Source organism: Neodiprion lecontei, chromosome 4 (genome assembly GCF_021901455.1).
Source record: "Neodiprion lecontei isolate iyNeoLeco1 chromosome 4, iyNeoLeco1.1, whole genome shotgun sequence".
NCBI lineage: Eukaryota > Metazoa > Arthropoda > Insecta > Hymenoptera > Diprionidae > Neodiprion > Neodiprion lecontei.
This window is the reverse complement of record NC_060263.1, coordinates 26,087,727-26,106,109: the sequence shown is the minus strand read 5'-3', so window position 1 is coordinate 26,106,109 and position 18,383 is coordinate 26,087,727. Positions and strand designations below refer to the sequence as shown.

General features: G+C 37.6%; 2 protein-coding genes across 3 annotated transcripts; one reads left to right on the top strand and one right to left on the bottom strand.

Moving 5' to 3' along the window:
- Nucleotides 1-1,373: 1,373 nt before the first annotated feature.
- LOC107217373 (60S ribosomal protein L8) lies at nt 1,374-4,288 on the bottom strand. The gene is made up of 5 exons (XM_015654877.2): nt 4,147-4,288; nt 3,701-3,848; nt 2,665-2,806; nt 2,016-2,329; nt 1,374-1,615 (listed from the first exon to the last, which is right to left on the bottom strand). The coding sequence occupies exons 2-5, from the start codon at nt 3,836-3,838 to the stop codon at nt 1,436-1,438; spliced, it is 774 nt and encodes a 257-aa protein (XP_015510363.1). The 5' UTR covers nt 3,839-3,848; nt 4,147-4,288; the 3' UTR covers nt 1,374-1,435.
- A 912-nt stretch (nt 4,289-5,200) lies between these two features.
- Nucleotides 5,201-15,293, top strand: LOC107217362 (pyrethroid hydrolase Ces2a). Of its 2 annotated transcripts, none has more exons than XM_046738871.1 (6): nt 5,201-5,742; nt 7,834-8,119; nt 8,450-8,635; nt 9,297-10,064; nt 12,708-13,011; nt 13,416-15,293. In XM_046738871.1, exons 1-6 carry the CDS (start codon nt 5,467-5,469, stop codon nt 13,807-13,809), a joined length of 2,214 nt encoding a protein of 737 aa, XP_046594827.1. In that variant the 5' UTR covers nt 5,201-5,466; the 3' UTR covers nt 13,810-15,293. The 2 variants fall into 2 exon arrangements, with proteins under 2 accessions (XP_046594827.1, XP_015510352.2); XM_015654866.2 differs by having other exon boundaries at nt 5,202-5,742; nt 12,705-13,011.
- The last annotated feature ends 3,090 nt before the right edge of the window (nt 15,294-18,383 follow it).

Below are 18,383 nucleotides of genomic sequence, written 5' to 3'. Positions count from 1 at the left end.
CGAGATGACGCTTATCACCGCTTTCAGGAGTGGAAAATCAGTCAGAATCAGGATCCTGGGACCTGGATCCTGATTCTGAATGGCTGACATATGAAAACAGTGATATGCGCTATCTGGATCAATCAGAAGACAGCTTTAAACGGCAAATCTTCTTTTCACGGCTAAAAAATAAATCTGAATTAGGCCCCTGAAATAAAGTATTATTATATTTTAGTGGTCCGGATCAAGAGTTCAGTGGACCAGATAGAAGTACTTGATTCTGGATTAGCAAATGTCGAAACTAGTTCGAAACTCGCGGCTGATTTTCAATACTCATCTAGTACCGCGTGAACACTCAAATTCGATCTATATTTCAGAAGAATGTTTGTTACATCCATCTTTGTTTTCCAATGAATCAATTTGATGCCAAGTTTTAATTAATACATTAAATTGTATGACAATAATTTGCGATAGAAAGATTTTGAGATTCTCTCCAATGCTTTCACTGCAAAATAGGCCACATTAACAGTTATTTGTACCTATTTCGCGATACGTTTTCAGTATTCACAAGGGTGAACAACTAGGATAAGTCGCGTCTTATTCACCAGTTAAATTAGAAGGAATGTTTCGTGTCAAGAACCGAAATCTAGATCAAGTATTAGCTAATACCACGCAATATTTCACAGAGATGGAAGCAATAGACGATAAAATAATATTAGTCTAGCTTCATTGAATAAAATCGCCAAGTCATATTCAAAATCCTGAAATAATAGACAATTAGATTGTCATTTCAGCATTGCAATATGTTTGCACATAATATTACAAATTTAATTTTTTATCTTGATACCCAGAATCAGCTCACATCTTACACCATAAGTTCCTGCACTAGTCATTGTTCTAAGATGCATAAAAGAAAACACTTCGGTCTTATCGAATTTTAAATTAGATGCGATATTTTCTTTTAACAATTATCGCGTCTGTGGATTTCGTTGATTTAAATCTTTGCTATAATGAATAAAGTTCTATTATTAAAAACTTGACGTTTTTTAACTCGTGCTTTATATTTTGACCAACTTTATTACCAACACATCGCTAGTACAGCTGCAACTCGACATAGAATATAACGAACCAGAATCAATTGCATTTTCAAGAAATTTTACCGACAATTTTGAACATCGTTTTTGGATCGAAAATACGTCCATTCCCAGAACAGTCAAAATTCATTCTCAAAATTCAACATTACAAAAATTATTGCCTTACTATGAGTTTACCTGATGGCTGGTAAGGGTTTTTTGTACACGATAATTGAGTTTGTCTATTATATTTGAACACGTCGGAAATTAAATGCGATTTCTCAAGCAGGGAAGAATTACGTAAATTATTTACAATTTTTATTAGTAGTTTGTTTTTTCATTTTATTGTATAATTTACACCTTGCAGGAAATTAGCGTTTAATCTAATCGTCCTTCTTGGTGTCGGTCTTTCCTCCCCTGATCCTACCGGTACGACGAGCAGCAATCAGACCGACCTTACGTCCGGCGCTGGTTCCTCGCTTGACAGTAGACGCCTTACCAATATGCTGGTGATTACCACCACCGTGAGGATGTTCAACGGGGTTCATAGCCACACCACGAACCTAAATGTGAAATAAATATGTTTAGCAAACTGAAATTTACCGTTCGACAGACATTTGAACAACACGATTATACCCTCAGTTAGTGTTTGTCCACACGGTATTGTGATTCAGGTTTCAAATGTCATACCATCATCGAGTAATTATAAATATATGATCTACATTTTTTTCATACACGATAACATCTATGAAGAATTTTAGTAGTTCTCGATCATTGGTTCTTTGGTTCGAGCGAATATCGTTTGAAAGTTGTTTTAATATCTAAAGATGAGTAAACGTTAACGATCGATGGATTATCTTTCCTTGAAAAAACAACCTTTCCAATCAAATTGCTCATAAAATGCGTCAATTGCCAAGATAAACTAAAGTGCAACAGTTGATAATATTGTTTCTTTGAATTCACCTTAGGCCAGCAGTTCCTCTTGGCCTTGTACTTATGGTACGCACGTCCAGCCTTTAAGATTGGTTTGTCGATACGACCACCACCAGCAACAATGCCGACCATAGCTCTGTTGTTGGAAGGCATAACTTTCTTAGCTCCAGAAGGTAGCTTTACTCTTGTTTTCTTGGTGTCGGGATTGTGAGCAATGACGGTGGCGTAATTACCGGAGGCACGTGCCAATCGACCTCGGTCACCGGTCTTCTCCTCCAAGTTGCAGACAATTGTACCTTCAGGCATTGTTCCAACAGGCATAACGTTGCCGATCTGGAGGTTGGCTGTTAACATATTTAAAAAATACTCAAAACAGTTTCCTGATCTTAGCCGTTTATAGATCCTTAATGGAATACTTCAGAAAGAGCCTCTAGATGTTACTCCTCAAAAATCTTAGGCAGTAGGTATTCTAGAATTCATCATGTCAGTTTTCAATTGTACACTTTAAAACTCTAGATTAAAACAGAATCAAAATTGGTCCTTGAAGAGATTCCAAAAATTTTCCAAGTTGTCGAAGTTCAAACACAAAAAAAAACATTCTTACAGCTTTGTTTGTCAAACATTATGAGAGAACAAACTTTTGAGTACTAATATCTTAGGACAAGATCAAACGATTTACCCTTCTTTCCACAGTAAAGGAACTGGCCAGTGTACATGCCCTCGGGAGCGATGAAAAGTTCTTTGCGTGTCTTAAATTTGTATGGATCACGGAAATGCACTACAGCCAATGGAGCACCACGGCCGGGGTCGTGGATAATGTCCTGAGAATAAAAATGTGAAATTGATGAATAATAAATTGGGGTGTCAAAGTGTTAAACTATTGATTGAATCTAGTGAGCTTCAGAAAGAGCCTCTAGTGTGTTCCACTTCATAACCTTTCAGTTGTAGGATTACTAGAAATCATCATATACTTACAATATCTACAAACATATTAAGATAAAATATTGGTATTTCAATGTAACTAAAATAAAAAATGCAGCGGATTTTAAGGTACTCCGACTTAATAGTTTCATGTAAACATTCATCGCAAGCAATGAGAATCTAGACTGCTAACTTTTACAAAAAAAGTGAGTTTTCTTAATTAAATAAATTTCACCGAGCATGCAGTTTATTGTTATTACAAATACTTCAGACTGCAAATACCAAAAACATGGATAAACACTCAAAATCTATTAAATCGAAAATTAATAAATCCCATCCAAGCCATTAATTAGAATTGACATAGTTTAGAAAAATATCTGAAGTTACGATATTTTCAAAGATTTTAAAGTGCCGAGAATTATTCAAATCTGCCCTGGCGTAGATCTTATTACTGTCTATAATTCTTCAAGTTTCCTAGGGTTTGGTACACAGCAAAAAGAGAAATGAATCTTAGGGGCGCAACGATGTAAGACGATGAAACAAGAACATGAATGCTACCTAGTGAATTTCTCAAGAGAAATGATTCATCACTTAGCAATTCAGCAGCTAAACTTGAAATTTCAAGCGTTCTTAGCTTTCCAGATTTTTTGACCACGTTGTGTCGATGTGAGACATAAACAGAATTATAACCTCAAAGCGATTACGTCCGTTCGAAATGCCAGGAACTTAATAGCAACTGGTGTTTTATGCAATCGAATTTCGGCGTATTTCATAAAGAATGAATAGCCTCTTACCTTAACGACACCCTTGATGTATCCATGACGTTCGGAGAAGTCAAGCGAGCGGAGTTTTGGCGCTCCCTTTCTCCTTTTGGTGTGGGAGCGGAAGACTGATCCAGCTCCCTTACGCTGAGCACGAATTACACGACCCATGGCTCGAAATCTAGGAACAGAAAAATGATAAATATGAGATTATAAATATCGTGGAGCAGTTTGTAGCCTAGCAGCGGTTCAATCGGCACGTCAAAACTCGCGAGGCATGACAAGATTCCACAAGCGATGGCACTCTAACCTAAAAACAACGAATCACCGGATATAATAGATTTATTTTGTGAAATATTGAATTTAACAGATACATCGATCTTCGAATACTATTCAAATGACATTTAAAAGTTTAGATGGATGTTATTTATCGTAGATATTTTGAGATTTCACGAGTAACAACAACGGAGGAAACGTACCAGCGGAGCCAGTCCCAAACAGAGGAAGTTGAAGGCGAAAATCGAATTCGACCTATCGAAAGACCGGGTCGACGATACTTTTGACACTTTTGATCGCGGATTCGATGTCAGTCAGAGTAGCATCGAAGAATTCAAAACGAAATTGAAATAGCAACGAAATAGCTTTTACCGTTGCTATTACGGAACTCATTCCTTAATTCTTTTTTTTCCAAACGAATATGTTTAAACGTAAATAGTCAACGGTAAGCGCAATTGTGATGCAATATTTACTCAACTGCGGTTTTCTTCTGGAGTCAGAGCAGTTTTAGAGAAATTTTAATTATCATTTAATTATTCAATACTTATTACTTCGGCCGGACTCCGATAATAATCTTGTAATATATTCAAAGTTTTAGACAACTTGAACCGTGTAATAAGTAAATGTATTCGAAAACACGTAAGTATTACGGCGTATATTATCGACCACTTGCGCCGTGCTTGCTGCAACCATACATACAGTTGTGTGAGCATTAAGAATCAGACCAGATAAATGTAACCGTAAAAGAGTTCCTTAAGCACCCACGGGCACTGACATTTTTAAATTAAATAGGGAAGTCAACGTTCGAATAGCTCTTGGAGCTAAAAAGAAATCTGTGAAAAACAGCCTTCCAAAAAACGATTATAATTTCCCGGTCATGATTCAGTGTCGCAAAAAATACGAAGCGATGAATAACTGTTAGAGTGTGGAGTTGCTTTCATAGTACAAAGTGAGACTATTTCAAGATCTTTATCACCTTATTTTTTATTTTCTTCCGTTACATCTGAGACTAACAGCTGCCCGTATAAATTTCTATCAGCATTTGTAATTTGAATGTGTTTAAGCCTGTGCTTTGATGTCTTGGTATTCTTTGAATACTTGAAGTGAAATTGAATAGCGATTAAATACCGCTTTCCGTAATAATTTTTTTTTCGGAAAAACAAACGTTTCATTCCACTATACAAGCTTGTAATAAATTCTATTGCTTTTTGTAATCACACTCCAGACAATACACGTATACATGAAACCGTAAGCAATGTGAAATCTACTCTATAAAAATAAAACGACAATTAGGCCAAGGTGGGGATAGATGATGAAGTCCTTTTATCAGAGGCAGTTGGGAGATCCGAGGACTCATTCTAAAATAAGACTGAACTACGGCCATTCTTGAAAGTTGACTGTCATTATTCGTCAAAGTTTTACAACTCTTTAACATTGCAAAAAAATTAGTGACCAAAATTTTTATAACCGATTAATCAACGTCATATCGGTGAAACTAATCAAACTTATATTACTTACACACGATGCACAAACATCAGTGCAGCGTTATTCTTTTAACTATAATCATTGTGATAGCTGAGTATACGGCAGGTGATCGCCTGTCTCCTTTATTAAAAAGGCGAAAACGAATTGTCGGAGGGATCGAAGCTGCTCAGCCACCAGAAGATGATCCCGTCGTATTTGTCAGCAGAAACGAGCGAGATGCCCGGATTTATGGAACTCGGGACGAGGGCAAGGGCTTCTACGTATTTCGGGGAATCAGATTCGGAGAACCCCCAGTTGGTCGGCATCGATTTCAAGTATGCGGTTGCATCGAATGATGAGTACCTAAGTCAATTAGTTCACGGATCACTGCATTACGTAACACAAACCATAATTACTATATTCATCATTCTCAGAATTCCAATCATATTTGGTCTCCATAATTAACTTATACTGAATTCAGATCGAAATGACACCATTTTCTAATGGAGGGAACAATGAATGATAGTTATTCAAGATTGATGACGTATAATGGCATACCAAAGTAATATAAGCGGATGAATGCTGCACCTAATTATCAACTCATTTAGCAGAAGGCAATGACCAACAACTCCCTGCCTCATATGCTATTAATATCCTACAATATTACTTCACAAAAATTTTCACTAATTATATAATGTATAAACATGCCAGCCTTCGATGAATTTCATCTACCAAGCCAACGAGCGAAATAATATGAACTTTACTCTAGCATCTATAATGACATTTGACCAAGCCACAAGAGATTGGTTTTAGAATAATAAGATTTATACAGCTTTTAGAGAATTTGGTCATAAGCATCAATTTCGTTATAGGTGCCAAGTCGTGTACATGTATAGTATATTACACCGATAACCCTGCAGGGGACGTTTCAGTTCAAGTTAATGTGGGCCTCGGGATAGTCGATCGTTTAACGACCATCGTAAAATGCAATGCTCTTCACTTGGACCGCTTATATCGCTCCACATCCGGTTGGCACACCCCCGCGATTACATACCTACTGGCGTAGATAAATCTTATATCATTACTGTTTTCATGGTCTGCATGAAATGCGTCGTATCAAAAGCCTATTTTTTCACACCAAAATGGTGTCCCGTAAAATGGCTGCATCATTTTATAAGTATCGTTGTCTGTCAATGAAAAGAAACACACAATAGAACATATACAATATGTTCGTACGATGTTCTATATCAAATGAAGCTGGGATAATCAGATCTAGAACTTGATTCATCTTTATAATTCTATATCATAAGCGTAAAAGAAACAGCGATATATTAGAAATTAAATTTAAAACCCCACACAATTTAAAGTCGCAACTAAAGATTATGAGTTTCGAATTTGCTTGTATGTTACCACAATTCAGAATTAAATCTTATAGAAATGCGTCCAAGAGTTTTAGACGTACGACTTAAAGTGTGTTATTTGAAAGTATAACAGCCAATATTCTCTTTCACTACCATGAGAAAGTCAAATGAATACAGAGAATTATGTATTTATATTGAACGTCAATTGGGAATAAGATTTATAATTTATACATAAGTACAACAGAAATGGAAAACAATAAATATTACGTATATCCTCTTAGTCAGTTTCCGTTTCAGTTACGATTTGTTGTTCGTACTCTAAAATTATAATCACCCTATTTCAAATCAAAATCAGGCTATCTCCGCAGCCAGTTGCCAGTTTCCGTTACGTGTTTAATTGTCCAAGAGCCTCGCCAAATGGAGATGATATAATGCAAGGCCACCCAAAGGCAACCCATGCTTCATTAATTTATTGTTAGCTACGAAGCAGCGTTACGAACAATCCGAGAATTTCGCATCCTGCGTTGCCTATTGTTACTATTGTTAGGCGCTGTTACCGAGCAGGATGAAAACTGGCCGATAATCGAAATCCAGAAATCTGGATCTCCGCTCCGTATTTAAACCAATATAGCAATTTAATATTCATAGAATATCAATTCACAGAGTATCTAATCTCCGTCTCTCTTGTTTCTCCTATTTCCATATTCCAAATGAATCAGACGCTTATACCTCACAAGGGTGACAAATAATGAACAAACTTAAAAGCATCGCAGAGACTTGCGAAAAGAATTTACTGAGAAAAAACGGAATACAGCAATACTGTGTTACCATGGTGGTTCTTAAATATGAAATCAGTGAATGAGAGAGAAACGAAAATGAACGAAGAAGCTAAGATAGAATTTAACGGGCCCTAGAAAATTCGACTTAATTTTTTATCGCTGATTGTAAACGTGCCAGTTAATTTCTCACTCAGAAGCTTGCAAGCTGTGTGATCGTAGGCCAGAGATCGGGATGCGATTAATTGTTTTCCATATTTCAACATCGCCGTGAATTTCGTGTTTCCAGAGACCGAGAAGAGTGAATTTGGAGGGTGACTTAAACGCGACGAAATGGGGAGCGCCCTGCCCGCAGCCAGATTCTTCAAAAGAGGGTGGCGTAATCGGATCTGAGGACTGTTTGTTTTTGAACGTTTTCACTCCCGCCTTGCCAGACGAGGGGGACGGTTACCCGGTTCTGGTATGGATTCACGGCGGAGGCTTCAGACGCGGTGCCGCCTGCCAATACGAGATGAGAAACTTAATCAAGAAGAAAATGGTCGTTGTCTCCATACAGTATCGATTAGGTTCCCTAGGCAAGCTGTCTCGCCATTCTTGACTTGAGATATTTTCTTTTTATTTTTTGTCGTACGCTACGATCAGTGCATCGAATTTTCATTTTTACATATCCTCTCCATCGTTCGGCCAATCGGAATTAGTCCCTGAACAATTGAAGAGCTTGGAAACTATAACTTTATGATTAATATGTCAATTGCACAATTCTAGTTGAAATAGAACATCGATGCCCACAGATCACAAAAAAAAAATAAAAATGCTATTTCTGAACGTTGTGATCGGGGCTCTTCTACCGATAAGATTGAATGATTTCCTATTCTAAGATTAGCCACGTATACCTACTCGCACAGGATTCTTGAGCACCGGAAGCAAGGAGTTACCGGGAAACAACGGCATGTTCGATATGACTTTGGCAGTCGACTGGATCAAAGATTACATCGAATTCTTTGGCGGTAATCCGCGGAAAATCGTCGCTTTTGGACAAGGAACTGGAGCCAGTGCTGCTATGATGCTGTCGCTATCCAAACTGACGCAAAGTAAGATTAGAAGTAATTTACAAATTGTGTCCACACACTTAGAAAGTTAGCGCAGCATTTTGTAAGTCTCTTCAGAAAACCCATGGAAATATCAGTTGAAGCTGATTTTATACGAAGTTTCGAATTTCTCGGAATGTGCAGCAATTTGAGAATCTATACCATAAGGAATACCTTAAAACGGAATCTTAAAGCCTTTTTTCAACATTTTTAGCAATTTCTTCAACGTTTCCGATGTTTTACCATGCATAAACAATCAATTTTGGTTAGTGAAACTGAAGAAGCTTTTTCTGCGATCCTTAAGCAATACCTAGACATTTTTTACAGATTATTAAAAATTATTTTTGAAAGCAAAAAATCACTTCTGGGGTGAATTTCACTCTGTGTGACCTTTATGCGAGGTGTAACCGACTAGGGTTAATTAAGTTCCTTTGACTTACAATTTCATTTTCAACCGTTCAATTCATGACATTCTCGAGGGAATCGCCTCTGAGAACTGCCGACTCCTTTCCGTGTGAGGCTTCGATTCGTCGATGCAAAAATAAATTCAAACATCGCAATGAACTAATATTAAGAAATATATCTTTTATTTTATTTTTTATAATGATAAAAAAAAAGGATTAAACTCGCTACTTGTTAAATGTTCGAAATAACTCGTTTTCAGGCCATTTCAGCGGACTAATCGCGATGTCTGGTTCCGTATTGTCCCATTTCGCCATTGACAAAGACCCGACGACAAGCGCGAAGGCTATCGCGATGGCGAACGATTGCCCGGTCGAGGATGTCTCGGAGATGACGCGCTGCCTGCAGGAACTTCCGCTGGAGAAATTGATCGACGCCGATTCGTCCCTGGAAAGCATCCGGGCATCGGTTCAAGGCTTCGTCGGCGGTTTGGCGGGAGTTTTGGGTCCGGGGCCCGTGGTGGAGGGCCAGGACGATCAGCGGTCGCTGCCTAACTTCCTGACCAGGCCGCCCGAAGGCTCCTTGGATCTTGGAGAGTTCCCGGAAATTCCACTGCTCATCGGCGTTGTGAAGGACGAAACTGGCGGCGCGATTTCCGGTCGTTTCCGTGAGGAAATTCAGGAAAAGGTGGACATGATCCCGAATTTCGTCGACAAGAACCTGGTCGAAACTCTTCAGGGAACGATACCGAGTTTCGGAAATGCTGAAAACCAATGGCAATTCGTTCCCGAGGCCTTCTCCAAGTATCTCAATATCCCTGACGGTACTCGGGACGAAGGGAACCTCTTCGCCAAGGTGGCCAAGGCCACCGGAGACGCGCTCTTTAACGCGCCAGCTTTCCTCGCTGCTGAACAGTGGTCGAAGAAGGGCAAAGCCTTTTTGTACAGCTTTGATCACACCAACGGGAAGAATTTCGGCAAGGGATTTCTGCAAGGATTGCCGTTGGCTGAGGCGAAGGAAAATGACGGAGGTAATTGCGGGGCAGAAATCGTGAGATAGGCATCATTTTTAATTACTATATGCGTGGAAAAATTGATGCAGGAAATGGATTATCACATCGAGGCTTAAGGATGTTTCAGATGTGCATTTCAGTCAGAAAATGATGAAAGCGGAGAAATTCAGGAACATTTGAGATTTGAAATTGATAATTGAATTACGTTCTGATATAAGGTTTGATGGAAAATTATTTTCTTAGAACGGAAAGAATGTGGAAACCGTGAATTGAGGTCGATATCGTTCAAGGAGTAACAATTATAATCGGAGACAGCTCACATGATCGTGGACATTTTTTCAACGTCAGATTCGTAGAGTTAGTCTAATATTACAGTGAATTGTAGCTCATTTGGTTCGCGATAAAGGAATTCTATGAACAAATCATAATTAAGTTATAACATGCGACCGATATTGATTTTACTTATTAGACGATTTGCAGATAATTCGATGACAAACAAAATGAACTTTAAGATTTGTTAAAACTGCGAATGTGGTGTACTTTTTCCATTAGAAAAAAGGGGAAACAGTAAAATATTTGAAATAAAAGAAAAGTTAATAATGGAGATTATTCATGTTAATCTTTTTTTTCTCTTTTGGTGTCTCTACTCAGGGGAACTTGATTTAATCGTATTAGTCTAGCTCGCACTTGTTCACTCGTTACTTCTTTGATTTCCAAAATCGTATCGCTTGTACAATTTCGATGAATGCTCGGATGAGAATTTTGTTTCTTAATAGATTTCTTACATCACATTGGATGGAGTTGATTTGAAATAAGGTTAAAAGGTTTTCTTTCATACTAAAAAATAACGACTGCGTTAATTTGAACTTATCAGGATGATTTTTCATACAGCTTCATTGTTATTAAATGTGGATATAATTCGGAAAAAAAATGTCTAGAAGTGATTCGATTTAGTATCCATTTACAAATAAAATGTGTTCCAAATTATTGAAATTGGACAAAGATTATACGTCTTTGGTATTGATATTTTTAATATTTATTTTCTTCAAACGACGCGCTCGGGTAATTACTTAAAAATTATACCTAATACCGGTTTCTCGGTGAAAACTGTCCGTTACAAGATTTTTCTTATACTTTAAGGACAAGTTACTTTAATTGATTATTTATCTTTCTAGGCTGTGGAGCCAACAAATTCGCGCATTGTTTAATAATATTTGAAAGAATCTTCGTTCGTAGATTTTCGTACGAAATTTTTCGAAACACAAAAATACATTGGTTCAATTTTTCACTCCTTAATTATCCTGATAGTAAAAAGTACGCGTCGGATCGTTCGCGTAACTTTTCTGCACGCGCTTCGTACCTGGGAGCGAGTGTAATTATCGTCCGATAAAATGACCTGCGTTATATACGAGTTCCAGGATCCCAAATAATTACCGAGCAATTATATGTGTAGGTATATATATGTACATACGTATATACGTGTATATGTATATACAGGGTGGGGCATTTAAAGTGTGACAGAGCAATAGCACTCAAACTGTCGATGATAATGAAAAAAGTTTCACATGAAAGTTACATTGTTTGAAAAGGCCGACATACTGGACCATCCTATTATTTTTTCGGTGGAGGCGCTGAAGCTACGTCAAGGTCAACTCCACTTTTTTAAATAAAAACATGTATTTTTTTCCACGATATTATTACTGACTTTAATATATATATATGTATATATACGTACTTCCTGTGTAGCGCACAGCGAATAGCGTGTTAGATGTCATGTGCCTTAACGACTGCAGTTTAAAACCGAGGAGGACCGGTTGCAAAAACAATCTCATTTCACTGTGTTTGCTTTTTCTCTATGAAAATTACACGCCGGTGTAACACGTGCAACGTATAGGGATAAGCGAGTATAAATAAAGTTGGGTTGATTTTTTTTTCCTCGTCATAAATTGTGTTCATCTTCATTTAATGCAGACTTCAGAAATATATGTATATATAGTATTAGAAATTTCACCTCGTTGCTGAGCGTAATTGAAAAGCATGCGTACGAGGTTATTTGAAAAATATTTAACCACATAAAAATCTGTTACGATAATTACTCGTTAAACGGTGATTCACCACTGTAACATTATGAATTACAAGTTGATATTATAATATTTTTGAAATAATGGATAAACGCGTTACGATTGCTGGTATGTTCATTCTGATTTCGAAAGCGGAATGAATACATTTGTTTGATACAAGGCTTGAAGAGATCAGAAGTTGTTGAAAACGCGAATAATCCACGATCGTGTATGCAAATGTATTCGTCGATGATAACGTGGTGCTAAATCAAAATATCTTTTTATTCCGCAAAGGCATAATTCACTGTGACGAGTCACCGTATGCAGTGCGTAATTCTCTCGAACTATAAATTTACAGGATAGCAAAAAAATCGGATGATTGTTGTAGATTTGCAACTTGCAAAATGAGGGAATCACTATTTATGCGATACTTCAATAATTTTCCACCGTCTTCCGCGTTCGAGGATTCAGTATTTGCTCACAACTTGATTACACAGACTTTTTAATTTTTGATTCAACGAACATGCGATGACACCATATTTGTTTTTTAACCAAATGCATGAAAACAACAATAATCAAAAATCCATCATGCCTGCAGCAGTTGCCAGCCACGGTGATGATTTGGGATACATTTTTGGGAGGAATTCTATTATTGGCGAACGACTCACCGACGGCGGTACAAACGCAGAACCTGTCGACCCCGAGGATGCGGAAGTCACCGACGTCTTCACGGAAATGATAGCGAACTTTGCGCGAAGCGGAGAATTGTCGGTACCATCCGCGAAGCCGGGATTCCCCGGCGGAAATTTGACAAAAATTCCGTCTTTCGCCGGCGGCAAAGATCCAGCAAAGACCAACCCATTTGTCAGCGTCACATCGAAGCCCAGACTTGTGGAAAATTTCAGGTTGCGCATAAACGATAAAAAATGCAAACCATGACGAATGTCCTTTAAATAAAATTCTGCTGAGCATTGTGTCGCAGAAATTTGTGCGGCTGTTCAACCGAAAGTTTTTTTCTTTTTTTTTTTTTAAACACTTACGATCCTAGCAAGAATCTTCATTCTTTTATAACATATATTTGAGAATTGGAAAGTATTTACATTCAACAATGCAGTAATTGTAGCAAATTTTCCGTTTTCTGTTTTTTCTTTCGTTTTTTCTTCAAAAAATCTAAGCGTCTCTGTGACTTTTGAAAAAATGTCAGTGTTACAAAAGGCAGTATTACTTTCATTCGAAAAGTGAATACAGTTGAAAGTGTTTGTCAATTGACTGAGAAAAACGATTAAACGTGTTATATACATGCTTACAGATACTGTGAAATGGGATTGTGGACTGGATCGGTCGAAAGGATTCAATCCTCAACTTGCGGTCTGTTCAAAGCGAGCGTCGAGAGGGTGGAGAAGGTTGGCCAAAAGGCTCTGGGGGCAGTGATGAAAATTGGTCAGGAGACGTTCGGAGTCGGTAGTAAGGTTGCCGAAGACGTTGTCAGACCGGAAAAGATCGCCTCGGACGTTGAAGATACGGTGAGGAAAATAGTGGAACCCCCGGCGGTCATCGGGGGTGCAATTCGAGGTCTAATCCCCGGCTCTGGGATAAGCGAGTCGCCTTCCTCGCAGTCGGAAAGAGTCCAACATCGTCCTCTTCTACCGTCCCAGCCGAATATCGGTAGTCTGATACCCCGGCGAGGATTTATAATCGGTTGACGACCAAGCATTCTTTTATTTTCATACACGCATAGAGAAATTTCTAGTTCTCGTTACCACACAGTAATTGACTACTTACCTTTTTTACCATAACCAAGAAAATATATAAAATATAGCCTATACACACATCTTAATATATATAAATATATATATATAAATATTATAATACAATACTAAATGAAATAGTTAACTGAATAAACAGATTTAACGTTACTATCACCGAAAAAGTTAGTACTGACAGTTGTAATCTCTAAATAGTTATCAGTAACAAATCTGTTCTTCTAATTCGAATATTTTATTAAAATATTCTAATAACTCTAATAAGTAATATTTACCCCAGTGCTGCATTCAAGTAATACCTTAATTTGTTTTTAATCGTTCACAGGATTATCGGTGGTATCAACAGTTATAATAGCAATAAATATAATATTTTCTTGTCATTCAAATATTTCACCGAAATCTTCTAGTAACTATGACAAGTGAAACTTTTCTCAGTGCAGGCTTCGAATAGTGCCTTGATTCTTTTTTAATGGTTCGAACGATCATTGTTTACTATTATTATTATTATTATTATTATTATTATTATTATTATTATATTATCATTACTATTATCATTATTACCAGCGCAACGACATTTTGCCGCGTATATAAAATTTGTTCTCCCCGTATCAGAATCAGTTACTGAGCTGAAATCACGTTTTAGAAGCGTGATATATTTAGTGCTAATTCACGTACCTGGAAGCGAGTCAAGAGAAAAGGATATCGTTTAGGCGAATGAAAATTAACTACATACGCATGGGATTAAAATAAATTATTTATGTAGTCGTGATTTCGTAAGATAGTTAATCCGTTTGCGTTAGGCGAATAAATTGAGATATAACGATCATTCCACTCTGCTTCCACTTGTTATATTTATATCCTTAGCTTGCCATACGATTTATAGATAACATTGAATGGGAATAAATTGCCAATAGCAACAGGATCCAAACGTCCGATATTCTCGAATCACACTTTCTTGTTTCACCTTTGATACTCTGTTTGAATAGAATTTTATTCAATAAAATGTGTCAGGGTTACGTTCATATAAGTTAAATTAATCGAGTGTTAATCCCGCTGTTCAGAAAAATGGAATCGAATAATTCGTTTCAGATCGTTATTGGCTTAAGCTAAACGATATCAGCGAATTGGTCCCTTACGGACCGACTAGCAAATTCCTCATCAAATCCTACGAAGTTATTATGATATACCAACGTACACGTATCGCATGTTCCGCATGAATTGCAATGCCTAAAATAGATTCTACCATGTATTATTGATATTCGTGGTATCTGAATTATACTTTCCACAAAATTCACTAATGATTTTATTTGTCTTCTTTTTTGCCGCATATCACCGATTTCACGTCCGAGTTTTTTTTTACCTGGAAGATATGACATTACGTAAGGTATCTACAGTACGTAAAACTACTAGACTTTAATTACAACGTATACAACGATAATGTAATTTTGAAATAAATTGAAATTCACGTCAAGAGAAGCGAGAATAAAGTTAATTTCGCTTCCTCTTGAATTAAACAGTATTGTAATGATAACTGGGCAGGCTAACTCGTGGACCGGATGCTGGTATCGACAAGAAAGAACCGTCCTGGCCAGTATCGCTTTACTATTGTTATTACATTCCCTGTCCCTACGCCCAAACGATTCTACGCTTGTGCGTTATTTACACAGATGTGTCTCAACCTTCGTAGGTCAAATTATCTTACATTTTCCGTTGTAACGTGAAATACGAGTACAGGAACACTCGCTGGTTTATATTCGTCGCGAATCGAGCGGCTTTCAAACCGGTCTAACGATTTAAAAAATGCAACAATAAAATTGGCCGCTACTTTTTCACGGAATATAGCACTTTGCGTCAATGTTAATGGCAGGAATATGAATTTCTCTACCTTCAAAGAAATACGCCTCTAAACACAATTAAAATCATATAATTCTAGTTTTCACAACTCGTCAGTGTAGTTTTACGGAATCTCACACGCGTATTATTTTTGTAAGTCAATATCTCGTTGTAATGGTAATTTATTTTCCAACCACAAAACAATGTGTTGCTTTTTGGAACTTTTTAACTTCTCGAAAACCCTCGCGTACATTATAGAATAAATCGTTTCGAAAAGTTGTACATAACATATGTTTCAAACGTGTGTGCAAGGGGCAAGGTACCTCCCAAGAACAACAATACATTACAATGTTGAACTCTCGATAGAACGTAAAAAACAGAAACATGTAACAGAGTGAGGAACATTTAAATTAAATTAAATCTATGCTTATTGAAGAACACATGCTGTCAGGGTGGTACTACAAACCTAGTTAACTAATGAGCTAATCCTACAAGGAACATACGTGTATGAGTCGTAATACATTGACATTTGGAAAATAAGATAATCATACATCATATGTTAAGTCAGGCATAGGCAGTAAGAGTTACGAACACGCAGTACGGCTGGCCAGGTATTCTTTAAGTTTCAGCTTAAAAACAGGCAAGGAAGATGATTCACGAATGCAGGTAGGCAATGAATTCCAGAGGACACAAGCGGATATCAGGAAAGATTTCTGATACACTGCAGTACGGTGGACAGGGATACATAAATCGAGTGGGTCACCTCTAGTGTCTCGGTGACGTATTGCCGACATAAACACTAACTCGTCAGACAGATAACTAGGTGTCCCAAGACTCAGAACATTGTATAAAAAGGTTCCCAACAGGTACTTGTGCCTATATATATATGTATATATATATATATATATATATATATATATATATATAGAGAGAGAGAGAGAGAGAGAGAGAGAAAGAGTTCCGATCAACACTTACAACTAGGAAAAGAGAAAAATACCGTTCGAAAAATACGCGGCATCGTTATTTGCGCAAATGATAACGAACACGAATGAACCAACGCCTCTACCATGTGACAGAATGAGTCTGAGCTAACCCGAATAGCACAGCCTAACAATACGATATCAACAAATCGAATTCAGTGCGGTAAAAGGACGTTGCCGCATCCGCTTGGCTGCAATTTTAAATTTTACGCAGTACAGCTTTCTTGGCGCATGCGCATCTTCCAATAACTTAATTTTACGCATCGCCAGTTACGTCATTGGGCCGAGCTCAACCCGATGTTCGCGCGTTTGGGTTAGATTTCGCGAAGCTTGGTCTACTTCTTTTGAATTATTGTATTAGATTCGTTCGCTTCTCAAATCGAACTTTGCTCCACGGGTGTTGGAAAAATAGCGTGCATCACTCGTGCGGATCGGCGATATTTGACTTATGTCACTTATGTGTTTGCAGCGTTCACCACGGCTCATGCTGCAAATTTTACACACGCCAGGCAAGTACCACTTATCGCCAGAGTAGATAAAAATATATTTGTGTAAGTACGGTACAATAGATATTCGCCGTCGACTATAATCGTTACGAAAACATAGGTTCTAACTGTAATTGAAGCTTTCTTGAATATTTGGGCAATTCGTAGGTATCTTATCAGCGAACAAACCGAGCATGTACGAATTAGAATTGGTTCAGAAATACCTGAGTTTTATTATTTCGAAGGTTCTAAGTATAAAATCTTTTTCGCTGTTGTCGATATCTTAGCTTGTCGGATTCAGATTCACTCAGATTCATTTCTACCACGTTAGTAGAGATTTTGTTAACTCATTCGTGTTCACTATCATTAGTGCAAATGACATGACTGAATATTTTTCCAACTTTTAGTTCAGACCGTCCAGCCAATTCATCCTTAACTCGACTTGGCATATTATCATAGGCTTCAAAACCACGGCGATAAGTTTCTAATAATAATTTGTCTGTGTAATAAGCGAGTTATAATTGTGCGGAAGAACGCTTGGCGAACAGTTAGATTACATGTGTAATTCGCTTCAACGACTGTCTTGAATCCACGATGTTACGCAAGAGCAATATAGTCGATAGGTGAAGTTGAGGAACAAAACAAAAGGAAGAAGATGAAAAAAAAAAAAAAAGAAAAAATGGTAAAACTGGTATAATTCATTGTCAAGTATAATTACATCGGCGGTAAAATTATATGACGTCAGAGACTGCGCAGTGCAGTCTACCCGACGTGCGTGCGGTCTCATAACCACATGAAAAATCGAGTTTATCAAACTCCAGGAAGATGGCGCAGCCGGCGAGTGGGTCAGAGATGTTTGAAGTTGCTGGCGGCGCGGACTCAACTCGACTAAAACTACGCGAGGCCGACTTGCTGCCCATGTAGAATATTCATTATACGTCTTCGCATCGACGCCACGCAATACGATTGACCCCGATTCCAAATGGAATTATGTAATTTGCATCGCATTCGTACAGAAAAGTCCCAGTTCATTCATCGCTGTTATAAATTAAATGCACATATGCATATAAGTGTGTATACACACACGGATATCGCATTATCCTCATGCAAGTCAAAAACGGCGGACACTGAACTTCTTTCAATATTCGCTCATTTTAGAAGCGTCATTACCACCAGTACGCTGGAATGCAGTTTCAAACCGTCTGAAATTATCGAT